The sequence below is a fragment of the Marmota marmota genome, unplaced genomic scaffold (genome assembly GCF_001458135.2).
Source record: "Marmota marmota marmota unplaced genomic scaffold, marMar, whole genome shotgun sequence".
Taxonomy (NCBI): domain Eukaryota; kingdom Metazoa; phylum Chordata; class Mammalia; order Rodentia; family Sciuridae; genus Marmota; species Marmota marmota.
In genome coordinates, this window is record NW_025999992.1 from 2,051,124 (window position 1) to 2,077,315 (window position 26,192).

General features: G+C 52.9%; 1 protein-coding gene across 11 annotated transcripts in view; it reads right to left on the minus strand.

The window, feature by feature from the left end:
• Window positions 1-6,902: 6,902 nt before the first annotated feature.
• The window catches only part of Piezo2 (piezo type mechanosensitive ion channel component 2), a 349,401-nt gene continuing 330,111 nt past the window's right edge, over window positions 6,903-26,192 (minus strand). For 10 of the 11 annotated variants that reach the window (XM_048806753.1, XM_048806747.1, XM_048806749.1 and 7 more), the window contains 9 exons: window positions 21,243-21,401; window positions 20,849-20,996; window positions 17,133-17,321; window positions 16,764-16,856; window positions 14,898-15,070; window positions 13,382-13,510; window positions 11,863-11,942; window positions 8,997-9,180; window positions 6,903-8,342 (listed from right to left, as the gene is read on the minus strand). In XM_048806753.1, coding sequence (XP_048662710.1) covers window positions 8,090-8,342; window positions 8,997-9,180; window positions 11,863-11,942; window positions 13,382-13,510; window positions 14,898-15,070; window positions 16,764-16,856; window positions 17,133-17,321; window positions 20,849-20,996; window positions 21,243-21,401 — 1,408 coding nt within the window. In that variant the 3' untranslated portion in view covers window positions 6,903-8,089. Of the gene's footprint in view, window positions 8,343-8,996; window positions 9,181-11,862; window positions 11,943-13,380; window positions 13,511-14,897; window positions 15,071-16,763; window positions 16,857-17,132; window positions 17,322-20,848; window positions 20,997-21,242; window positions 21,402-26,192 lie in introns of those variants that run through there. The other variant, XM_048806755.1, reaches the window with a different exon arrangement.

Consider the following 26,192-nt stretch of genomic DNA (forward strand, 5'->3'; position numbering starts at 1 on the left):
TCCCTCCCCTCCCCACTTCCCCCTTTCCCTCCTCCCCCTCCTCTCCCCTCCCCTTCTCCTCCCTCCCCCTCCTCTCCCCTCCCCTCCCCTCCCCCTCCCCTCCCCCTCTAGCTTGGCTCCCCTGCTGTGCCTCCTGCAGGCCTTCCTTCCCTCCAGGGAGACTAGCAGTTTTTCTTTACAAGGTCCTGTCTGGTTTAAGGCAGTGGCAGAGTGTTGCAGGAGGCAGCGGAGACTCAGCACCCTGAGCCCATGCCAGGCATGTGACTGGCTGCCCCTGGGGGTGCGGAGGCTGCACCCTTAGCCTCCTGCAGTATCATTCATCATCCAGGCCAACCAGACTCTCCCACATGGGAGCTGGGCTCTGTGCACAGGGTGCCCTTCCTCTGATGTCGAACACCAATGCCCTTCTCTATAAACGACCTCCTTGAGCAGGGGCTGATGCCAAGGAAACGGGCAGGTGTCCTCAGTGTCTGGAGCTTGAGTCACTCAATGCCATCCACACCCTTGCCTAGGAAGAAGGGGCAGGTCCACTTGGCTGGAAGGAGGCCAGGACCAACATTTATTGAGCCTGGTGCCTTAGGTGAGGAGGGAGGGAGGGAGGGACAGCCCTTGAGCCTTACATGGGGAGGGAGGGAGAGTCCCTGAGCCTTAGGTGGGGAGGGAGGGCCCCATAAGCCTTAGGTGGGGGAGGGGCTGCAGCATGTGCCAGCCCCTTTTTCTTTTAACATCCTGTGCAGAGTCATTGTTGAATTAAAAAAAAGAAAGGATATGTTTGCTCCCACCACTAGGGGGCGGCCCTGGCATGGACGATCTGGCCTCCAGTGGTGCTCACTCAGGCCTCTGTGGGTCCCAGACACAAGGTGCCCCAGCGGCCTGTCAAGGCTAGGCGAGAATCACCCGCTGGCATCTCTGTTTCATCATCTAGGATAGAATTGGGGGGGAAATCAAAGAAATGCCCAAATGCTGTGAAGCTTCCTGGTGGCTGCATATGTGAAGTGCTTAACATAATGATTATTATTTACATGTTTTGACAAAAGAAAGATTCGAGTGTGGGTGGAGCTTTCTCCCCGCTCTCTGTATTCAGCTCTACACTATCACCCCACTCCAATAAGTGTAGGTGCAGGTTATAATTTCAGGGCCTACGTTGTGTTCAAACGCTCTCTCGGTGCAGTTTTTCAGGGTTTCTTTCTTTTCTTTTTCTTTTTTTTTTTTGTACCAGGAATTGATCCCAGGGGTGCTGGACCATGAGCCACACCCCAGAACTTTTTATTGTTTCTTTAGAGACAGGGTCTCACTAAGTTGCTTAGGACCTTGCTAAAGTGCCGAGGCTGGCCTTGAAGGAGCCCAGCCTCCCAGGCTGCTGGGATTGCAATGTGCGCCCCTGCACCCCAGTATGGCTCCTAAACATGGCAGACAACTCTGAAGCCAGCATGCTCAGGGGTTTGCACTTCATTCTGTTCATCTCCTCTGGAGTGCTTCTCGAGTGGACAGTCTGGACCTAAGAGGGGGCACTGCCCTGACGGCACTGGCAGGGGTGCCACGCTGCTTTCCCGAGGGCGTGTGGGCGTAGGCCACAGGCAGGACGAGATGTCACCACTCTCATCTTGGCCACTCCAGAAATCCCAGTCTGATAGGAACGCCAACTCACCAGTGTTTCATTTGCATTTCCCCTTTGCCAGCGTCTTCAATTAAATATTGGCCAAACATCTCACAAGCACTTCAGTTAATAAACCAGGTGCCATGGTGCGTTTGTAGCCAAGGAAGTGAGGAATACCCCCCCCCCCCCGCCGGGCCTTCCACCAACAGCTCAGAGCCCACAGTGTTAGGGAAGGCTTGGGGGCCAGCTGTCAGGAGCCCTGACGCAGCACAGTCCTGGGAGAGCCTGGCCTGTCTGCCACCCCCTCTGGCCTCCCTGGGCCACCCCAGACCTCTGTACTTCCATGGATTCCCGGACTGCAGACTGGCATTCTCAAGAGGGACCTAAAGCACATCAGACACCCACCCAGTCTTGTGGAAGCTGAGCACAGAAGGGCTGAGCTTTGGTGGACTTGTGCCTCTCTCCGTGACCAAATCTCCATTTTCTCCCATCTGCAGCACCTTCTGAAGGGCGCAAGTGTCCGGCCTGCTGGTCCTAAGTCCCTCTCACAGGTCATCCAGGTGGTCTCTCTCTGGATGACCTGGGCAGGCCATGCTCTGCCCTGAGTGCCCCATTCCCTGCCCTGGGAGAGGGCCTATCCTTGCCATGACAGCCACGACCCCCGTGGGCTGCCAGAGAGCCCATGGGGACTGTGCTCAGCCCCTCCCACTTCCCTCGGTCTGGTTGTTTCTGGAGAATAGGAAGGGGTAGGACGCCTGGGGCAGCCTTGGCTTGGCCTCACGGGTTGGCTGGTGCTGGAACTTCCAGCTGGTCTCTGATGGAAATGGTCCACAGGCTCCAGGTGGACTCAGGCCATGGTGCCAAGGGACCTGAGGCCTCCATCCATCTTGATGAGGGTCTGCAGGTCATGCTGTGGCGCAGTGCCCGCCGTCGTGGAGGCCAGGAGTGACCGCTTGGGTACCTCCACTTCACTGGGGGAACAACGCCTGTTTTGTGTTTCAGTTACCACACCCACTGTGACCTTCAAGCTCTCTGACTTGGGAAAACCCCAAAAGAGCCATCTAATCCCTGGAGAGGTCCCAAAGGGCTTAACTTACGGAGCTGGGGGTTTGTCCTTTCACAGGAATAATTCTAGTACCTAATGAGCAGCACGTTGTGGTTGTAGACTGCAGAATGGACGGAAGCCGCAGGAGCTTTAAGGGTGGGCGGGGGAAAGGCCTCAAAATCAAACAGTCCAATTGTGAGGGTTTGGGGGGCCCAGAAGAGGCAGGTCCAGAGTCTGCGATGGGACCATCCAGGTCCCAGCTCAAGGGGGCCACATGGTCACATTGTCCTCTCCCTGGAGTGCAGGGCTGTAACTCCAATGAGCAGAACTCGTTCATTTCACTTTATAGCTTTTATTTGGAGTAACAGATCCCCGTAGAAATCACATTGTTCAGGTACCTGCATTTCTCAAGGAAATCAGACTCCCAACTTGACCAAGTCACTCTGGTTGCAAACCTGAAGTCGACATGCAAATACAAATGCAAAAGGAGGTGTGGTGTATGGGGATAGACAGGGACGAGACGAGCTCTTCACAGTGTGTCTTGTTCACACGAGAGTTACCTGTGTGCTAGTCAGATTTCACTGCTGTGACCAAATGCCTGACACAAAGAGGAGGAGGAAAAGGTTGTCTGGCTCACAGTTTCAGAGGTTCGTCCATGGTCAGCCAACTCCATTGCTCTGACCTGTGGTGGGGCAGAACATCGTGGTGGAAGGGTGTGGCTAAGGAACACAGTTCACTTCATGGTAGCCAGGACACAGAGCAGAGAGACAGTGCGTCTGGGAGGAGACAGTGGCACTGGCAGTCATGGCAAGGAGAGGCCTTCTCACTAAGCACCACGGATCAGGGGCTCAGGGTTAGGGAACAGCCTGCCCACATCATACAAAGAGAGACCAGCTGTGGACAGAGAGAGGGACGGGGTGGGGGGGAGAGGGGAGGAGAGGAGAACCAGGGACAAGATAGAGTCCCCAAAGGCACACACACAGTGAGCTACTTCCTCTAGCCCTGCTCCACCTGCCTGTGGTCTCTACCACCTTCTAGTCCATTCAGATTATTAATCCAGCAAATGGATTAATCTATCAAATGAATCATGAGGTCAGAGTCTTCATAATTCAATCATTTCTGAAAAGCATGCCTCTGGACACTCTTTCACTGGGGACCAATCCTTCAACATGTGAGCTCTTGGGGGACATCCCAGACCCAAAGCGTAACTTGGGAAAGATCTTCATCAGGATTTCAGGTACCCCCTTGTGTGGGCTTGAGGTGGCTGGACTTGGGGATCTGGTTCTGCGGTGTGTGGTCCTGAGGCTGAGCACGGGGCTGTGACTGTTGGCTCTGCTGCATGGGGCATCGTGCCAAACCACCGGTCTCCCTGAAGAGCAGATGGGAAGGAGCTCCTGCCCCTTGGGTTTTCTCTGAGCAGTGACTGAGGACTCCACAGACAGCACCTCGCAGGGCCTGTTCCCACGCCAACTTCCACAGTGGCATCTGCGAGAGTGCAGTAACAGAAGCTGGGACCTAAGGGCCCCCATCACAGGTTTTCCTGGCCATTCCACCAGAGTCAGGAACAGAGATACTACCGTTCTAGAAGGTAATGGACCCCTTTACTCTTTACCTTTCGGCTACTCCAGGCTGGTGGCCAGCCATCTCAGTGACCTGGCAAAGTGCCCTCCTGGCATAGTTGAGAGCCAAGTGGCCCAAGCCACAGAGGGACCCTGGGCTTGGCTTCTCCAGTGGGTGGAGCACGTGGTGGGGGATGGTCCTTCCTTTGGCTGCTGGCGCTTCGCAGCCCTGGTACTGGCAGGGCAGGTAAGGAGGGGAGGCGGGGGCAGAGGGGCAGCTCTCATCTTGATTGCGTCAGAAAAGCCTTTGAAATCCCAAGCCAACTCTGACTGCATGGGGACCTTTTCTATATTCTGTTCTACGTGTAAGCATTAGTCTGTGCACGTGAGCTGACTGGTGGATCATCACTCTTGTGAGATTACAAGTAGGGACAACCAGGCCACCCAGCACAAAAGCCAGATTCTGGGGTGAGGTGTGAAATCCTGAACTTCTGCAGAGGATCCTTCCGTCCCTGAGGTGCGCCTGGGTTGGCACTGCCCACCTGAGGTCCCTCCCTTCACGCATATTCAGAATACGCTGAGCCTCTGCAGCCACCAGACCCTCTGACCTCAGAGCCCAGCCACAGTGGGCTGCCTCATCCAGGGTTAAGTCCCCGTGGGCAGGGGATGGCTGGGAGTGAATTGCTGATGTGGGATCTGGATGCCCACAGCATAGCTTGGGACTGCAGAAGGGCCAGCACCGCTGCCAGGCTCCTGCCACTGGGCACCGTACAGCTACTACATCTCCCTGTCTTGGTCCTGCGGATGGAGGAGGCGGACCTGATTATAGAATGAAATCATAAAACGTCTCGATGGAGAGCCAAACATGGGAAGGCTAACCTCCCCTCCCAGCGGCAGCCTCTCTTCCGAGCCTAACTAACCACGGGCCCTATCTATCGGGTTGTAGATCCTTTCTCTAGGAGTCTCTCTCTTGAAATGTGAACACCCTGTGACAGGCTTTCAAGGCAGACAGGGGCCTGTAGAGGGTCCTTTCTTCTTATGCTTTGAAAGTGCCTAGGATCTATAGGAATGTAGCTCATCACTCAATTGCTAGGCCAATCACCAGCTGTCTAATCTGTAACCTCCTAGGCTTGATTCTTAGAAACACAGCTCACACGAGGCAAACCTAAGTCATCTTGAGTTCCCACTGCCTGGGGTGAAGGCCACTTCGCCACGAAGCATTGTCTTTGTTTGGCACCTGTGAACTACTTCTCCTAAATTCCCTGTGCAAGGTCCTTGGTCCTGTAGGCCAAGAATTCACACCCACCAGCGTTGTAACGGTTAAGAAATGATGTCGAATTTACTGTAAAAGCCCCATGTGACTCAGCCTGGGGCCAGGACTTCAGAGCACTAGCTCATCTGGGTCTGCCGGTGTAGATGACCTGAGTCTCCAACCCTCCAGTGGTGCTTGGTCTCTTACTGAGCATGATTTCCAGAACACAGCCTTCCTCTCTGACCAGGGTGGCTCCTGGGTCCACTGCCCAGAACGTCCTCATTTGGCTCCTCATCCCTGAGCGCACCTTCTGGAACCCAATCTAGGGCAGCAGGTTGCTTTGGTAAGGGGGCCTCTGTGTGGCTGAGGCAGGGGCCTTTAATCTTGAGAGTGCTTCTGAAAGCTCCAGGGTCCGGGGGCTCGAGGAGGGTGAGGGACCCATTGGCTGGGCACCCATCTCTGTGGTGCCCACCCCAGCGAGCCGCCCTGGAGGGAGGGCTCTCTGCTCAGCAAGGCTGCTCTCAACATTTGCCCTCTGGGCAGGGCACAGCTCACCGGCAGAGGGCTTGAGGCCCCGACTCCTTCTCCAGCAATGCAAACAGAAAAAGGAAAAGGAAGAGTAAAGCATCGCCCTCTTACGCACCCGGAGGCTCCTTCTTGAACTAGGGAAATGGTTTCCCCAAGGAATACTTTAATTCAGGCAGCCTTGACCTTTAGTTGTCTTCTCCCGAGAATTTTCCGTGTCTACTGTTTTTTGAATGTGTTACATCTACTTTCCAGAAATTCCTTGTTGACTTTTTTTTTCCTTTTGGTTATTGGGGATTTAACTCTGGGGTACTTAATCACTGCGCCACACCCCAGCCCTTTTTTATATTTTTCTTAGAGACAGGGTCTCACTAAGTTGCTTAGGGCCTTGCTAAGTTGCTGAGGCTGGCTTTGAACTGGCGATCCTCCTGCTTCAGCCTCCTGAGTTGCTGGGATGACAGGCATGAGCCACCGTACCTGGCCACTTGTTGGCTTTCCTAAAGGAAAGAACCCACAAGCAGATACGAGAACCCGATTCCTCCAGTTGTCGGGAAATGAGAATGTAACCGACTTCCACCTAGTGGGTTGCATTTAATATCACAATGATCGAAGCTGTGTACCTCCACTGGGAAGAAGCTGCCGGCACTCACAGCATGACAGAGAGATGTCAATCCTCTAGAAAATGGTGGGCAGCACATGAAATCTGCTATTATTTTAAAGCTTCACATCCAATTTCATAGTTTCCTCTGTGCAAATTACTGCTAGCATGTGTTCCTGTTTCATGCACACAGAGCACAGGCATGAAAAACCAAACCAAACTTAGGAGAAGCAGTTTCTTATCTCAGTTTTAAAAAAAAATCTTTGTATATTCTTGAAAATAACCACTATTTCATGCAAAAAAGACAAATAAAAAGTATCTTTAGATGACTTTGCAAGATGTGCTTTATTTTAAGTTAGCCCTGAACCCAAACTACACAGGATCGTGTTTTTTGACATATTCTACCCATTCAATGGTTTTTCTCAGAAACTGTGTTTTAGTATGGAATGCAGACTACACTCAGTCATAGCTTTTCATGCTACATTGTTACTCTGTGGAGAGGATGTATCACCAAGGATGATAATTTAAGAAAAGGCCATTTTAATTTCCCCAAGCTTAATATACATATTTCTTTCATAATTATGAACTTAAAAAACCCGTCTCAGATGTAAAAATGTGAATTGGAATATGTAAACTCTTTGATATGCCTGAAAAACAGGAAGGAAAAAGTCACATACTGGAAAACGGTTGCTCGAATTACTGAAATGGGAGAAGCGTGCTGGGGGCGGAGGAACCAGGAACCGTGGTGACCTCAGGCGTGGCGGAGTCAGAAGTCAGGGTGCTGCACACCCACTGGGCGGGCCTGCTGTGCGGTGGGGCAGGGACCCTCGGGCTCGTGCATGCCACGCTGCAGAGGGCTCTGCTGGACTCGGCAGAGCAGGTGCCCGTGGCTTGTTTTGCTGCTTTGTTTTCCTGAGACGTCACTGGTGTTCCAAGGGAAGATTTCTTTTCAGTCTTCAGTTAGATAAGGCAGTAAGAGTATGGCTAATGGGATCTTTTTGCTTAGAATGGGGCTTACCCTTCCGTGTCCTTGGGGCCCTGGGTTCCCCTCCCTGCCCCCTGGGAACGAGGCTGGGCCTTCTGCCTCCTGTTTTTCCTGCCCAGCTGCAGTGCTGAGGCTTGCCCAGTCCCCTGCAGCCGCTGCCCAGCCACATGAGCCCAAGGGGCACGCAGCACCCTGCAGTGCAGGTACAGCCTGGGCACAGTACAGGCACTGGCCTTTCTCTGAGGGGAGGGACCTGGGAGATTCTTCACATGGTCCATCAGAACGCAAGATGTTGCTGACCACAGCCAAATCGCAGCCCTGACCTCAGAGAGGGGACTGCAGATGACCTCTTTAGCAGCGCCTCGCTGGCAAGGTGGCCCGGCGGCAGGAGGAAGTCAGCCCCTTGGGCCGCCCATCAGAAGAGAAGCCACTTCCTGGAATGAGAAACACTTAGCTCTTAGGAGAGTATTGTGCTTTTTTTTTAAAAATCCCAAGGTTCACATTACCCGCAGTCTGGGTCCCACGGTCTCAGTTTGTTTTTTCCCTTGTCCACTTGATCATCGTTTCTGGAGAGCGGTACAGGAATATTAATTTGGCATAGAGATCTTCTTCTAGTTCCAGTTCCCCTGTCTCTCGGACTAAAAAAATATCCGTACACAACTTCAAGATTCGATCCACATTCGGAAGCTCTTCAAACATGATGGAGTGGGAGATCCCACTGAAGAACTCCCGGACAAATTTCCCAATCACGAGGACGACTGAGGCATACAGTCCCATGATCCTGAAAAAGAAAAGCAACCCCGTGAGGAGCACCCATGTCAGCAGGCAGCGGTGGTCAGCAGACACGTGACACGATGGATCTGGTGGAACATGATAAAGTTGGTAGAAATGCAGTTGGGCTTCATGTCCTTTTTTAAAACTAGCTCCTTTCACTTTACCATTTCTTTCTCAGAGATCCTGTTTGTTTAAGGTCCAGGTGGGAAATCATCTCCTGTGAGGCTCATTGGGAAATGGCACACATTTTGCTGAATTGCAGGGGATGAGCCTCCTTGGGATTGAACCCTGAGAAAATAACAAGATGGTTCAAACCTGTTTAAAACTGGGATGTTTTACCAAAAGCTGGAGGCCACCAAAGCAGAAAAGTGGGAACCCTATGCACGATCCCAAACTCAAATGCTAAACAGCATCAAAGTGTGCCACAATAGGAAGGTACAGAGAAAAGGTGCCACATGCCATGGCCACGGGAGTCACACCAGGCACTGTGATCTCTGGGCCTCAGGTTCCCTCCATTTTAAATGAAGGGCCAGCATGTCCATCTTCTCATACAGCCGCCCCACAGCTGGAGAGTCCTCAGAAGAGAACAGGCGTGGTGCCCTGGACCCCATGGGCTAGGAATTAGGCTCTTATGACGGCTCTTTGGGAAAGGGACCCTTACCCGTAGCCAGCCAGGAAGCCCAGGCTGGGGGGACTGACTTTGTCATTGAAGACCACCAACTCCAGAGCTTGTGACTCCTGATCATAGATTCTATTTCCTGTCAGGTTGAGAACCCACCACTCGCTGTTGGAGTTAGTTGAATTGTCTCTGGACAGAATGATGGTGATGTTCATGAAATTGTTTTCTGTAAGGGAAAGAAAACAAAATAAAGTCAAGGTGAGAGTTTTAAGATTTGATACACCAACAGTTCTCAGATGGCAAAACCGGGGCACTCTGGGCAGCCTGTGGCTCCAGGGTGGGGACCTAGGGACACTTGACAATGTGAGCGGAAAGGCGTAGGTTCTCTTTCTCAGCTAGAGAGGCCAGTCATGGCTGTGTGTGTGGCGGCCCAAGCACAGGGAAATGGGGGATCCGCTGCCTAAGCAGGGTGCTGACCGCCCCAAATGGCTGAGGGGACACTTAGAGGCCTAGATACCGGCTGTGCTGGAACTGGTGACTCATTCACATCACCAGCATGTACTGACTGCCCCAGGAAGTTAGGGCTGCAAAACTGCATATAGAATTGTTCTTCATCTTATGGGTAAAGACAATGTGCAGGCACAATTTACGGTCCTGGGGCAACCACCATAGGTCCAGCATTGCCAGGTCTGTCTGCTGGGGAGACTGCTGCTGGTTAGTACGATCCGTGGGCACTTCCTCCAGTAGATGACTTTGGGCTGAGTTTTGCTCAGTAAGACCTCACTGGGTCGAGAGAGGTCGGGAGAAAGGACGAATGGCACCAGCTCTGCAGAGTTTTGAAGCTCCTAACACATGGTCAGTGACTGCTTCCGCTGGGCAGACGGTGGATGCGAAAGAGCAGTAAAAGACAGAGCTGGCAAGGAGCTGGGAGCCACACTGCACAGATCTCCCTAAAAAGATCCCACTGCTGCCCAGCACAATGGCGGCTCCACTGAGGGACAGGGTGGTGAGCTGTGCACTCTGTGAGGGTAGGAACTGCAACTGCATGATTTCACAGAGTTTCTAGATCACAGGAGTCCAGGACACATGTGGCAGGCAATGTTGGCTGGCTGGCTGGGTGGATGGGTGGATGGGCAGATAGGTGGGTGGGGAGATGGATGGGTGGATGGATAGATGGATGGATGGATGGGTAGATGGACAGGGGGATGGAGGAATGGACAGACAGATGGATGGATGGATGGGTGGATGGGAGGATGGATGGATGGATGGAAGGATGGAAGAATGGATGGATGGATGGGTGGATGGACAGATGGAGGAAGAATGGACAGACGGATGGATAGATGGGTGGATGGGTGAATGGATGGATGGATGGATGGATGGATGGGAAGATGGATGGATGAATAGATGGATGGATGGGAGGATGGATGGATGGGTGGATGGACAGGTGGATGGAGGAAAGGACAGACAGATGGATGGATGGTTGGATGGATGGACAGATGGATGAAGGAAGAAGAGTCAGCAATGGCAGGACACTAGAAGAGCCAATGTCCTTATCAAAGAAGATGGTGAACCACTCAGAACACTCAGGAACAGGAATAATATTGGTTCTGAAGTTCAGAGACAGTTACTGGGGAAACAGGTTCCAGGTCTGGGTCTAGTTCTATCACAAGCTGGCTGCATGGCTTCTCTGATCCTCTGTTTCCTCACGTGTAACTGGTGATGACGGTAAACCTATGCCAAGTATTCCTGTGCTGACATTACTCACTCACAGGCAGAGAAGCCAGCGTTAGGGGGCGGAAAGGTAAATAAGAGGGGGCTCAACCATGCTGAAGGGCAGAAAGGGAGGTGGGCAGGGACTTGGGCACAGGAAGGGGCCGCCCTGGAAAAATAGAGAGGACACATGTTTCTTGAGCCCAGGGGCCAGGGCGGGGCCAAGAAGGGGCTTTGTGAAATACAAGGCACACCCCAGGAGCTGGAGGAAGCTTTGGGCGCACCCCTGCAGCCTAGATCCGCCCTGGAAGTGGGGGGGGGGTCTGCTGCACACAGACTCACACCCGGAGGCAGAGTCCAGCTGTTCCCTGGGCCTCGCTGCTGCCTCACCAGGGCCCTCCATGTGGGATTCCAACTGCTCACGTCAGCTTTGCCTTCTGGCTAACTACTAGCAGCATGAGCCTGGCCTCAGCACCCAGCACCCCGCCTGGTGCACAGTGAGTGACACAGTGGTGACAGCGAACATGTACACTGTGCACCCCCACCAGCTTGATCTGCTGTAGGTAATTAAGTCAAGCGAGTCTTCATTATTGAAATGCAGTCAGTCACTCACCATTCAGCACCAGGAGACGTCCTGATTTCTCACTGCAGTGATCGTCCAGTGGCCCTAACCAACCTGGGCGTGCAACCTGCCACACACCTGGGCCACGTGCACACTGTCAGAAACATGTGTCCGCAGTGACTGACGTGTCACGTGGTGTGTGAAGGTCGCCTAATGACAGGTTCCACAGGGCGTTACACTGGACCCCAGGCCCTGGAGTGCTCCTGGTGCTCACTAGCCGTGGGTCAGTGGAGGACTCCTTACTGTCCCCGATGGGAGGGACTGACCTACCTAACGGTGTCCGAGGGAAACTTGTAAAAGATCTGGGTGCTTCTGGAAAAGAATGTGCAGGCTGGCCAGTAACTCACTAAACATGGACGTAAGCCAAAGAGGATTTGTATCTTCAACAAGGGCAATGAAGGGTGTGGCTTCTAGGTGCACAAATGATTCCCTGGCCAGCCAGACTGGACAAGGTTCTGTGGTTCTTACCACACAGGGAAGGACTGCTGGAAAGTAGCTTCATGAAGGCTCAACAGGCAACTGATAAAGCTAAATAAGAGTCAAATGCAAAGTTCTGGAGCCACCTCTCATTCTTACCAGACAAAAGCTGCTTTATAGGTTTTGAGTTCGAATCACTGGGTGCTTTCACATAGTATGGGTAGATCCTTTCTATGGTCCTGGGCATCAAGAAAAGGAAAAAAGGCACAACTGAGTTTTAGCTGCTCCACCCACCTGTAATTAATTGGCATATATAATTGATTTTTGCTGTTTTTGACCTTGTGTCGACAAACAACAATGAAGTCTTTATACATTCATATTATGCATCAGCATCAGGATTTATGGGTTTCCATCGTCCCTGGAGCTGAGAGCATCCACCAGGTCCCCTGGACACTCCTGGGAACTCAGAGCCCAAGACACTTGGAGGCTGGGAAGCGGCTGCCGGCACTTTCCCAGGTCTGTGGCTCCATTCTGAAGCCAGGAGCTCTCCTTCCTGCCATCATCTTCCAAAGCTTACCTATGATCTTGACCTTGAGTGCTCCTCTGATTTTGAATTTTAGGATGAGTGAGGGGCGAGGAGACAGTGGTGACTAGCCCCCTATGCTGCACCTGCCTCTCTGGGGCTGTGACCCAGGGCATGCAGAGTCCCAGGTCCCACGGGAGACGATGGGAGAGGGCCTGGTGACCTCAGAGGCCCTCAGTGCAGTGGCTGAGGAAGGGAGTCTTTGGGGACACTGCCAAGGCCTGCGTTCTGCTGGCCCTTATGCTCGGCCAGCAGAATTACCCTTATTACCTGGGGTAATTCAGGCTGCAGACCAAGCTCTTCTCTCTGCCCATTCTCTCTCAGCAGGTGCCTGGCTGAAACGGAGTTCTCGCGTGGGGGGAGCAGCTTCATTGACCCCTGGCCTTCTCCGCCCCACCTCCCACCCCATCCAGGTAGGCAGGTGAGGTCAGTGCTCCCCGGGACCCGGTGAGCAGAGGGGGAGAGACAGAGACGCTCAGCCACTTGGAGGTAGCTCCCTGACGGGGAATCTGGAGGATGTGTGGACACACAGTGGGCACCCTAGAGCAGGCGGCCACCGAGGCCTGGTCAGCTCAGTGTAGTCCTGGCCCCGCCCCCACGTGGGGCTCCCAAAGGCAGTATCCCTGGAGGTGATGGCAGGGCGATGGCAGGACCACGGGCTCGTGTCATGTCTGGACAGGTGGACCCCAGAGAGCCTGCTGGAGCTCCCACACCCCCAGATGCCCCAGAACCAGCACAAGGCCCAGTAGCTGAGGGAGAGACCCACCCATGGTGACGCTCGGGCCTGGCAGACAGACACTGCGGCTCAGCAGAAGGCTAGCAGGGCAGGGACAGCACTGGCCACGGGCAGACAGTATCCCTGGAGCCTGCTCCACAAGGCCCTCACATGAGTGCTCACGACCCCAGGGCACGTGGAAAGAACCCAGGGCTGGGATTCAGGCCCTTTAAACTGTCAAAATGGGGCCTCCCAAGAGAAACTGCCTGGTACTCCCAGAGCAGAGAGCCGCCTCCCGTGTGCATGAGCTTGTTGCAGGATGTTCTGTGTGGCCACGTGCCCCTGGTAGAGCTCTCCACCCACAAGGGAGAGACACTTACACTGGGGTTTTTGAGCTCTCTGGGTCGTTGCTAGCGATCATGTTGGCTATGTTCTTCCTTGTGCTGTTCTGAAGAGGAAAAGAGAGCTTATCTGTTGCTATTTCTGCTTTTGCCCCCAGACTCATGTTTCTGTGGAAGAAGAAGAAAAAGAAAGCCCAGTGCCCGTGATTATTCAGAAGTCTGGAGGAGAGACCTAAACACACACTTGATTCTCAGGTTTAGGCAACTCATCAAGCTTTTGCTAGGTCCCCATCTGTCACCCCAACCCCTCTGTCCACCTCACTTCTTTCCAGCTTGTAGACAGCCCAGTTCATGAGACCTGGGACAGCCAGAGTCACAGGAAGGAGGCACAGTCACTGTTTAGAGAGGGACCCTCTTGACACACAGGTCTGAGTCTCAAGAGATGTCCTGTGTGTTAGTTAGATCCACGTTTTACAAAACGCTTCAGTCAGAAGTTTATTTGTAAATTTTATTTGGTACAAGGAATTGAACCCAGAAAAACTTAACCACTGAGCCACATCTCTCGCCCTTTTTTAAATTTAGAGTCAGGGCCTCGCTAAGTTGCTAAGGCTGGCTTTGAACTTGTGATCCTATTGCCTCCCAAGCTGCTGGGAGGGCAGGCATGAGCCACTGTGCCCAGCCAGAAGTTTATTTTTAAATTTTTTTTTTGTTGTTGTTATTTTTCATAGCTCTTCAAAGACCAGCAATTAAAGTTTTGGTAATTACTACAGAATCGGAGGTGAGAAATCGGGGACACTTTAAAGGAGAAAGTAAGACTAAAGAAGGAGTGCTGTAAATCCTGCACAGCCACCTTCGTAACTTCTTTCCTGCAAAGTCACTTTGGATTCTAGAAGGCCCTCTGCTTTGTCTGTCAGCATCGTGGTGTCACGGACCCAAATAAACCTGTGCCTGGCCTGCATGGGTCTGACTCCAGTCTGCGCTGGACACACCCTGCTCAGCAACCTGTGGCCTGCTCTGGGGTCTCCAAATCTGCATCCCCAAAGCACCGGATGCAGAACCATCATGTAAATCGTGGCTTGTATGCATGGTGCAAGGGCAGGAGCGGCTGCGGAGGCTGGCCGCCCGCATGCTCCATCTTGGAGATAAGACCTGCCAGGGTCTTCCCAGTGCTGGGGGAACAGGGTTGCCCACGCTGCCAGGGGCTGTGGCTTCTCCACTGCTAAGACCAAGGGCGGCTCCATGGCAGTCTGACAGTTCACTGGGTGCCCCTCGGTGACAGTGTGACAGTTCACCGGGGCTGCCTCAGCTTGGAGGCCATCACTCTCTTTCTTGCTCCCTCCTCCTGCCTCTGGCTCATAGAACTCACTGACAGTCTGTCTTGGCAAACTGATGTCAGGGAGAGAACAAGCAAAACCAAAGGGAAGCACAGACATTCTTGAACGGTCAGTGGCACAGAAGGACACAGAGCCAGGCGCCCGTCCACCTCTAGCTCCTCTCCTGCCCAGCCCACCCGAGTCCAGATAGAAGGGAGGATGCATGGAAACACAGTAACTACCTCTGGATACTCCATGAAAACACAACAGAGAAGCTACTACTGAGATCCTTGAGTTCGCTTATCATTTTCTGCTTACTGGGAGGGCTGATGGTCCACAAAGAATTTGAGTTTCCTTCCAGTTCTGCTACTGTTATGTCTTCTTTTTCATAATTTTCCAGAAATTGCATAGCACCCTGTACACCACAAAGGCACAAGCACAAAGAGGTCACGTGCACCATGCTGTGTGAGAAACCAGTCGCTTTCCTTCTAGCTGGCTGTGCGGAAGGGACCCTGCCTGGGAAAGGGACGTTCACAAAAGCCCAGGCCAGGGAGTCCTGATGCTCTGTGTCTGCTGACCTCAGGGGTGGGTGGCTCTCAGGCACGTGGCCCAGGCCCAGGGTGGTGTCCCGACCACAACACAGCTCTGGGATCTTCCCAATTAAACAGTAAATGAAAACCAGATAATTCAGCGTTTCTCTCCACTAAGAAAGAGATTCCTCAATGACGGGGGAGTGCTCCTCTCATGAGGGACAAGATCTCCCCAGGACATCCTGGCCTTGACCTGAGAGCTGCTTGTTGCTTAAGATCATCTTTTTTGGTACTGGGAACTGAACCAGTACCAAAGGCTCGGGGCGCTTAACCACTGAGCCACACCCCAGCCCTTTTTTCCTTGTGTTTTATTTAGAGAAAGGATCACACTGAGTTGCTGAGGCTGGCTTTGAACTTGGGATCCTCCTGCCACAGCCTCCTGAGCAGTTGGGATCACAGGTGTGTGCCACCACGCCGGGCTCAAGGTCATTTTTGATAGTGTGCCTTGGCTGGTGACCATTCTGAACAAGAATAAAGCATCTGTTGGCCTAACCACTTTCTTAATTAAACACAAGATCTGTAAAACCAAGTGTGATAATGGGAATCGTGTTGTCGTATTATTAACAGTGAGGAATACAGAGAAAAGAATGACATCAGTCACAGCTCTGTCCCCAGAACGTGGTCATTGTTTTATGTGGTAGGGGATATATTTCTTATCCTTTTTTGGTTTAGAAAAATAAGAGTCTATATCTTGTTTTCATTTATGTTTAAACTTGAGAAATCATCATGCCTTTTATAGTCTCTGTGATGATTATTATTTTGTGTTTTTTGTTTGCGGGGGTACTGCGGATTTGACCACTGAGCCACCTCCCCAGTCCTATTTTGTATTTTATTTAGAGACAGGGTCTCACTGAGTTGCTTAGCACCCCGCTGTTGCTGAGGCTGGCTTTGAACTTATAATCCTCCTGCCTCAGCCTCCCAAGCCACTGGGATTACAAAGATTATTGTTTTATTACAAAAGAAATTGGCTGAAAAATATTAAGACTACAAAACATATGAATAAAGTAAGAGTGGGAGTCCCCTCTTGCCACTGGAGTGGACCCAGGTTCACTTAGTACATCTGCCGTTAACTTCCTCCATAAGCCTCTACATACTCAGCTCTCAAACTGCTTCCAGTTTCAACTAACGCAGATGATGCATTCTTAAGCAAGCACCTGTGTAGACTCCCCGTGTTCTGAATTACTTTCTTAGGAGAGATTCCCAGGGTAGACCTACTGGTCAAAAGATCAATATACAACAAATTTAAAATGTCATTTTTTAAAAAAAATGAATCAATATCTGTGGAGCTTGAATTAAAATGTCCTGAATTCAATTTATGTTTATAACCACTCATGTTCAATAGCCTAGACATAACTCCTTGGCTTCTCAAAGTAGCCAGCGGCCAGGAATCAGCTGTTTATGACAGGGAACCCTGGAAAAGCCGTCCTCTCCCCCACTGTGGACCATGGCCAGGTGGTCCGTTGCAGGGCAGCCCAGGACGAGGGCCTTGGCGGAACCCACACATGCACATTTACTTACGGTGTCCCTAGAGAAAGCTCTCATAAATTTATTAAACTTCGTCTGGTCCATGACCTTCAGCTGGCTCTGTTGGGCGCTCATGGTGAAGATGGGCTGGAAAATAAAGATGAGAGCTTGCTCCTGCCCAGCCCCGCCTGTGTCCTGGGCCCAGACTCAGCCATGACGGCCCCAGGGACTGGCTGCAGAGAGTGCCTTGCCACCTGATCATTCCCCTGCTCACAACCCCAGCAGAGCTATCCTTTCAGACTGCTGCTCCTTATTTTGTATATGTCACAGTGCTGGGGACATCTGGACTGACAAAACGTCACTAGACGTCCCCTCTAGGTCCTCCTGAAAGATTGCTCCAGTGGTCGGTGAGACCCAGGTTACCTGATACCCGCCCAGGGTAATTGTGACCGACACATCCAGGGGCTGGTTGATGACCCCAGCGACAGATTTGATCAGAGACATGAAGAGCAGAGGGAACCACACGATGCAGATGAGCAGGACGATGATCATGCCGCCCATGCCGTACTTGACCACCTTCTTCTTCTTCTGGCCCCGGGGCTGCGGGTATCTCTGCAACACAAGAGTTCAGAGGTTGGGCAGATGGCCTTGACCAGGGTGGGAGCTGGGAACTGTGGAGTCAGCCCTGGCTCTTCTCTGCTTGCTGGGGTGGGAACCTTGCAGAGATCACGGAGCCTTGTTACTCAGGTAGATTGAGAGTCCCACCTTGACCAGCTAATTCTTTTCTTCTCTTTGGATGTTTTTTATCTATGGGCCTGTGTTGCACACAATGATGGGACTTGACGTTTCATACTGGTTCAGGCACATGAAGTAACAAGATTATTTGGCCAATACGCCTAACTCTTTTGTTGCAAATGTTAAATCAACATGCAGATACGGAGGTAAAAGCAGTGACGGGAAGGAAGCTGCCCTGAGCTCCCTACCTGCTCCCACGGTGGGGCCACTCAGGGCCAACCATGACCCTTCAACACAGACACATGATGAACCTAGGGACCAGTAGGTCACAAATCCAGTCCCCAGTAGGAGCTCCTAAGAGGTGGGACCTTTGGAGTGACCTGGGCGCTGCCTCCCTGTGTGGACTCACCCACTTGGGAACGAGGGCTGTCTTAAGGGTTAGCTTCCCTAAGAGCCCTTCCGGCTGGGTCTCTGGTGCATTCCCTGACTCCGGCCTCGTGATGCCCTGCTCATCCTTGGGACTCTGCCAGCAAGAAGGCCATCACCAGATATAGCCCTAAAACCCTGGTCCAGAATCCTGAGCCCCACACCTCTTCCCTTTACAATCACCCAGTCTCTGGTACTGTGTTATTAGCCACAGAAAACAGACCAAGACAGGTGCCACACGGCATGGGGTCACCCCTACCCCTTCACCTGGCCAAGTGACTTACCCTGGGCTCACATTCCCTTGGGAGGAATCCGTCACTCCCACAGGCCAAGGGAAGAGGATTCGCTCCCACGGGGGGCACTGCGCTCTAGGCTGCAATCCGGAGGGGCTGGGCGCCCGCACAGGACCCGGCTGCAGTGCTGGGTGCTTGGTGACTCTGGGGAAGCTCCTGAGAGCAGGAGGGGCCTGTGCAGGACCACCACTCAGCACACGGGAGGGAGCGTCCTAAAGGATCCTGAGCCAGGGGAGCTGCGGGGGCGCAGAGGGCGGCGGGGGGGGGGATTCTGCTGACCATAGTTTCCTATTTCTTTCCTATTTCTAACTTATAATTTTGAAAGCAAAGCTAGAAGTTAACAAGTGAAAGTTGAAAGTTGGAAACATGTTACACATATATGGACAGGCGTGTGCATGTAACAAGCAGATTTCTCAGGGAGGCAAGTTTGGAGAAGCAACCACCGGTCCCAGTCCATCAGAGCTCTGTCCTCCTGTCCTGAAGAGTTTTGTGAGTTAAAGGAGATTTAGCTTTTATTTGCCAGGGACAGTTTAGGTCTCTCCTGCCTGAGTGGGACCACGTCATCTCTGCTGAAGGCCAGTGTCTCTGAGGCTCATCTCAGAAGTTCCCAGACCCCGCCCCGCTCCTGCCCCTCCGCCTGCTGGCCCCTCCTTCTGTCCCTGCATGACCAGGGCAGAGACCCTCCGATCTGTGTTGTGTCCTGTGGCTGCTTTCCACAGGGACGGCCCTCCCTGTCCTGCGTGGCTCAGCTCTTGACCGTGTTTCCGCCTTTCCTGTTTCATTACATTTCTGATTGGCCTCCTGCAGAGTCTTGGGAGGTGCTGGGTGGGACTCACTAGGCAAATAGAGCAGGGCATGGCCTCCTTGCACGTGCTCAGGCCAGCGTTTGGCTTTCAGGAAGCTGCTCTTGCTTTGGGGTGTGTTGTGCTAATCTTATCACAGAGCTCATATAAAACTAAAGGGGCAATCGACTCAATGTGGTGAGGACTGGGTGGGCCTTGTGGTCCAGACTGGGGGGCGGTCAGGGAAGGCCCCTGAGAAAGAGGGGTCCACTCTGGCACCTGTAGCCTGAGAGGCCGAAGGGCTGCTGCAGACAGCCAGGGAGCAGGCCAAGGCCTCACCTGGGAACCCAGAGAAGAGAAGTGCCAACCTCAGGCCCCTGGGCCAGCGGAGGATGGGAGATAAGCCCAGGCAAGAGCAGAAAGAAACAGGTGCAGACACTCCCTGGCACCGGCCACCCCAGGCCCCTGCAGGAGCTCACACCTGTGGCGATGCCTTCCCTTTCCCAGGTCCCACCATGACGCCCTGGAGGAGCTCCACCTTGGTCACAGAGTGTCACGCACCAGTCTGTGGCCTGGGCTGCATGTGCTGCCTCTGTGCACCGTCAAAGCCTGACTGTGGGGCTGGCCTGGCCTGGCCTCCCCGCATCGCCATGCCCAGCAGAGGTCCAGGAACACAGCATCTAGACCCCAAGTCACCTGGTCTTGACCCTCAACATCCTTCTGGTATGACTTGGATGTGGTGCGTCCTCACAAAGCCTTGTGGTGAGGCTTGGTCTCCAGCCTAACAGCACTGAGAGCTGGTGGGGAGTTTATGAGGACCTGGGCACACCAGGGGCCCACCCTCTCCAGGGGTCAATGTTTTTCTTGTGGGAATAGGTTAGTTATTATTAGGGTCCAACCCCTCTTTCCTTTCTTCCACACATGCCTGCCTGCCTTTCTGATTTTCTGCCATGAACAGCGCAGTGTAAAGCTCTCACCAAAAACCAAGCAGACGCCAGCACCCTCCTGTCCTCCAGAACTACGAACCAAAGCCAACCTCTTTCCTTTATAAAATCATCCAGTCTCAGCTGTTGTGTTTCAGCATTAGGAAACAGACCAAGGCATTTTGTCATCTCAATTCTTATGCTCCTTGAAAACAAGAACAAGCTGATATGATTTTAAGCACAGAGCTGTTCCCTTCAATTCCTCACCCCTGTAAACCCAGGGGCCATACAGCACTGTCAACGGAGCCGAAGTCCCCAGAGTAAGCTGCAGCATGCACTGGAAACCTTTACCTTGGAGGAGACCTTTCCTAAGAGGATATTTTTGAGATCAGACAGACAGACGTTTCCTCCCCTGGCTAACATCAGTGGGTGTTTCCATTGCTATCATGCAAGCACTTCTTTTTTCATTTCCTGAACTTTTGGAAAAATCCAACAAATAATAGTAATTTTAATCTATATTTTAAACTTTAATACTCAATCTAGCAGAATATGCAAATATTTGCACTTCAAATATTCAACCTTTTCCCTTTGCAGAAAGAGGTTAAATTGTCCTTCCCTCCAAAGAGTGGATGGAAGGTGGACATGAGCCCCCGCCATGTGCCCCACCCTTCCCTGCATGTGCTCCCTCTGCTCCAGAGGAGCATTCAGGAGTGACTGGTCCTACAGCCATCCAATGCCTCTTCTTTTAAAAATAGACCTGCAAAGTCCCGTGGCCATTGAGGACATCTGGGTGCTATCCCTGACAAGTGGCCCACCCGACTGCGGTGGTGGGGACCAGGTGAGCGGCCCACCTTCCTTGGTTCACCACACCCCCAGGCCACAGCTGGTCCTGCAGGCCACCCCTCTGAGGGACGAGGACAGCCATGCAGGCCACCCCTCTGAGGGACGAGGACAGCCATGGTGCCCGCATGGGCCCTCACCTTCTCCGACTCTCGCCAGCACTTGAGGATGAAGATATGGGCGTAGATGTCCTCCACGCAGATCCAGCTGGACAGGCTCAGCGTGGTGTCTGTCCACACCCAGTCCATCACTGCCCTCAGCTCGGTCAGGAAGGGGACGAGGCGGAACCTGACAGAAGCTCCCGTTAGAGACCACACGGGGCCCACGTCCCCCAGTCCGGGTGCTCATGCAGAGGCTCCTGAGCCTACAACTCTCCTGGGACCCTTGGAAGAGACCCCAGGTGGAATGCAGTCCTCCTTGTGCGGCAGGCCGAGGGCCAGACGGCACTCCACCCCCATCCCAGCTGGGACGCTCAGGGTCTTTGCACTGCAGCCCTGGCCCCCCAACGACCAGACGATGACGTGGTGCTCTCACCCTTGGAACAGGAACAGGTTGACGTAGTTGTAGCTCTTGGTGAGGAAGTTCCCCAGCACGCGCGTTGGGTAGCCACAGCGGATCTGGTAGGCGGACAGCCCGAAGTAAACGCACTTCACGAAGTACCACAGCTGGGCCACCAGGTTCTGGCTGAACTTCCTGGAATGTGAACATGGGGAAGGTGAAGGAAGATAATAATTTTCTGGTACAAAAGACACTTGTTTAGAATAAAAACACAAATCAAAAACCAAGAACCTAGCTGGGCGCCCTACCTCATGCCTATAAGTCTAGCTGCTCAGAAGGCTGAGGCAGGAGGATGGCAAGTTCAAAGTCAACCTCAGCAACTAAGGGAGGTCCTAAGCAACGTAGCAAGACACTGTCTCAAAATAAAACATAAAAAGGGCCGGGGATGTGGCTCAGTGGTTAAGTGCCCCTGGGTTCAATCCCTGGTAACAAATAAACAAACAAGGATCTGATTTCTCTGTCAGTTAAAGGCAGTTTTAAGCAATTCTTCATACACAGCAGAGCACTTCAAAGGCAAAAGGTAGGGTAAGAAAACCTAATAGCTTAAAAGGTTTCCAGGGAAGGACCCTCCCACCCTCATTTCTCAGTTGTTTAGGTCACAATTAAACTAAATCACTACCAAGTGAGTCTACTAAGGACGTTTCCTTACAATGGGCCCACGCAGCTGGCAGGGGCCAAATTAGAGCTCAGGAAAGAAAAAAATGCATATTTTTAAAGAACTCCAGGTTTTAAGAAGACCTATAATTTGGAAAATGTAGGAGAAGGATTCTGAGAAGTGGAGCCTCATTTTTTTTAATTTTTATTTTTTAACCCCACCTCCCTGACACGGTCATGGGTGCACGGGCAGGCCTCCTGGACCGTGGTTCTGGCTGGACCGAGATGTGGGTCTGCACCTGAGCTCTGGCCAGCCACATCCACAGGACCTCAGGGTGGGGTCTCCAGGACATCTGGTTAGTGGCTGTCCCTGATGGGCCTTGTGGGCCACTTGTTGCAATCAGGACAAGCTGGGGAGAGGCTTTGCTTCCTGTCAAAAGCGGAAGCCAGCTACTGCTCAGCCCTCTTCCTCTCGGGTTTCCCCGCAGAGGGCCGAAGGCGGCCACGTGAATCCCCTCCGCAGTCCTGACTTCCCGAGACGCTGTTAGGGGGTGTGAGGGTGATAAATATGGAACCAGCATCTTCCAAGGCACTGCGTAGACCCTGAGGATGTCTCTTCCCCTCGATGACCTCGGGACGGGCTTGTAGATGGGACGCATCTGTCCTGACTGCCTCCCGCTGGGCCGTCGGGAGCCTATTTCTTAGTTTAATAAACCTCCGTGAGGGCTGGGGATGCAGTTCAGTGGGAGAGCCTGTGCGCAGCATGTGTGAAGCCCTGGGTTCAAGCCCCAGCCTCCCAAACAGTAAGCCAACAGAGAGGATGGTAATGACGACGGTGATGACAGAAAGGCAAACAGCAAACGCATCTGCACCTGCTAGTGACGGAACCCTGACCAGCTGCTGATTCTCTTTGAGTCTAGTTTCTTCACGTTTAATGAGAAAAATATGCCTGACTTTCCTCTTTGGAAGGAAGGTCGTGGTGAGATTCAAAGGGCTCCCGTTGGGTCCCGTCTTGGTCTCCACGCACATGCGTGGTCCTCCCACACCACACACCAAAAGAAACTTAGAAAAAAGTCTGCATGTAAACTCTAACTTTGAAGAGCTTCTTTCTTCCAACAGCTTTGTTAGGATATAAGTGGCACAGACGGAAGGAAGAGGCTTGCTATGCATCGGCATCTGCACAGCAGCCAGCAGAGGGCTTGCACAGCAGAGGGCTTGGGCAGTACCCAGCACCCCCACCTCTGAAGCCTTCCAGGGCCTTCTGTGCACCTTCTTCTCTCCTTTTTTCACCCACACACAGCCACCCCTGCTCTGCGCCCTCTCCCTGCAGGTGGACTGGAGTTCTCTGAACGTGGTGTCCAGGCACACACAGCAATGTCCCTTCTGCCGGCCTCTTCCCTCAGCGGGATTACTCCGAGATCCTGCCAGGCTGTCAGGCTGTGTCCTCCCACTGTGCACGCCAGGTCGCTTTCCCTCCACTGCCCACTGGGCCTCTGGCCTCCTCCCTGATGTTGGTGATCTTGGAAGCTGTTGTGGACATTGGTGTGTGCGTCTGTGTGGACCTAGGTCTGCACTTCACATGGGGGACTGTCAGGTCACAGTGTGGGCGGGTTGGGGACCTCAGAGAGCTCTGAGCCATCTGCAGAGTGGCTGGGTACGCCCATCCTCCCCCAGGTATCTGCTCAGTGGCAACGTGTGGAGGAGGAAAAATGCATTTTGGATGTTGAAACCTAACAGTGGCAGAGTGTGAAATGTCCAGAAATGGTATTAGCCATGGGTGGTAGTGAAGACAGAGGCTCGCAGGTCCTGGGACACCCTATGTTAAGTATCAGAAACCGAAGACAGATGGGCAGTTCTACCAGGAGTGGCCACAGGGTGAGGCTCCATGGTAGCGTTCCAGCAGGCCTTGCAAGGTGCCTGGGACCTGTGGTGTAGCGTCCCCTGGGACGTGGGCCAGCCTCCGATAACATGCCCTTTCTTCCTCCACTGCTGCCCTGGACATGGCAGCTCCCAAGGAGCGTGAAACTGAATGTGATGTGCTTGGTCGTAGGTCACCCTAGAGATCTGATTCATGCAGTCATCAAGCCATGGATTGAGCATCTACCATGGAAGAAGTGGGTGTGTCTTTCTTCCCTCCCCAATAGAGGGTTAATTGTTTTTTTTAATTAAATTAATTTTTAAAAAGTTTTGAGATGGTCTCACTTAGTTACTTAGGGCCTCATTAAGTTGCTGAGGCTGGCCTTGAACTTGCGATCCTCCTGCCTCAGCCTCTGGAGCCACTGGGATTATAGGCATGTGCCACCACGCCCACACCCATCAGTTGGTTTATTTTATCTTTTTAAATTTCCCAAGTGTAGTGGATCAAGACTTTCATAGAATGTAACAAGCAAAAACTTGAGACAGACATAGAAAATAAAATCTCATTCTTAAATCTGATTCAATAGAAAAAAATGTACTCTGTCCAAACTTGCCCTGAGTTTCTAACACTTCCTCTCAATGCCTGAATGTATTTCCTCACATGCAACTGCCTGACTCGACTCTTCCACAGATGGTGGTCACCTACAGACACACCAGAGCCCCTGCAGGACCATCCCCAGAGGCTGGGAGCAGAGAGATGGAGGGCGATGCTTGGCCACAGGTTGTCGAGATTTACCAGAAGGGACAGGAGACAAAGCCGGCAGGTGCGGAGGGAGGTCAGTTCCCAGACCTGAGGCAGGGAGGGGCCCCGGAGACACAGTCCTGCTGCTCCATCAGCCACGGGAAGGGGAGGAAGGGCCAGCGGCGCAGCGCAGGGGCGGGATGAAGACAGTGCAGGGGCACCCTGCACACAGTTAAGGGGTCAGGATTTAGGAGACCGATGGTCCACTTTCAACGACCATGTGTGGTTTAACATCTGTCCGAGGATGCAGGAGTAACTGTTTTATGGGTCATAACTAAATGAGCACATGGGAGACATCTACGTCACCCCTGTATTTTGGGGGTATTCCAGCTGTATCTGGTTGGAAAGGGTGGCTTCTCGTGCTCTCTTCAAAGCCTGGTGGAGCGAGTGGCAGACAGAACCCTGGTCCCCAGAGGCCTGTGCATCCTGATGCCTGTGCCTGTGTTATCCTGCCCAGCCAGGAGGACCACGCCGAGGAGACGAAGACGTGGTGCTGGAGCAGCCATGGGGGCAGCCACATTAAGCCGTGTCCCTGGAGGGGAAGTGGCAGGGAGGTGGCAGGAGCCAGTCTCTGGCCCTGGTCTGCTTTGCGGGTTGTGGGATAATTGGACCTTTTCAAGATGTAGAATGCAGAGAGGCTGGGTGGCTCCAAACACTCTGGGAAGGGAGGACAGGACATCCTATGGGGGCAGGGGGCCATGGTGGACAATGCACAGCTACGGCTCCAGGGTCTGGGGTGGGGCCTGAGGTCTCCAGGAGCTGAAGGGCACTGGGAGGCACTCCTCCTGTGGGGTCTGTAGAGGAGGGAGGCTGAGTGAGCTCCTGAGCCTCTTTCTTCTGCAAAACTAAGGGTTCCTGGAGGCCTGGAAGACCCTGCCTGTGTGATGGTTTTAAACACCAGCAGATCTCAAAGCTCATCATCGGCCACCTTGGGTGTTGGGTGTGGCTTACTTCTCTGACCTCGGGTCAGAGGTGACCATGTGTTTGTAGAGAAAATCTACTCATTTTAAAGCAAGCAGTTGGAGTCACAGCTTTGTCCCAAAGGTTCTCCTCGCTGCACAAAGTCGACCGATGGCTTCGATCTCATCATGCTCATGACCAAGCTGCGTGGCCCCCGCTCCGTGGGGTGCAGTGGAGATGTCAGGGCTACGGGGCGTCTTCTGGGTAATAACGCTCTGTTTGTGCAGTTCTACCTGAGGCTCAAGAAGAGCTGTCCTCATTCCTTTTAAAACACTTCCCCGCCACCATTCACTGTTACAAAGCAGCAGATCTCATGGCACTGAACACCACAGGCCAGAGCCTGCGGTCTTCCACCTTGCAGCCACCAAGTCCCCCCTGCTGGAGCAACGTGGGGACCTCAGCAGCAGCTGCACAGGTTAACTGGAAGCCACAGGGGTGAAGTCATTTCCCATTGCTTCTATTCCCACTTCCAAAAGCATCATTAGCCAGCCTGGGTGACACGCTGAGGTTCCTGAGATGCAGTCACAGTGGTACTGTCCCCTGAGGTCTGCTTCACAGTGCCCTGTGGCTGATGCTGCAAGCCTTCTGGGAGAGCATACCCTTGAGGCTGGCCCTGCCCCTGGGTCAGATGTGGCTCCCTGGGCCCCAGGCAGGGGAGCACCTGCTGGCTTTCATCTGTGAGGCCGGGGTGCTCCTGGGGAAGAGCAGCTTGT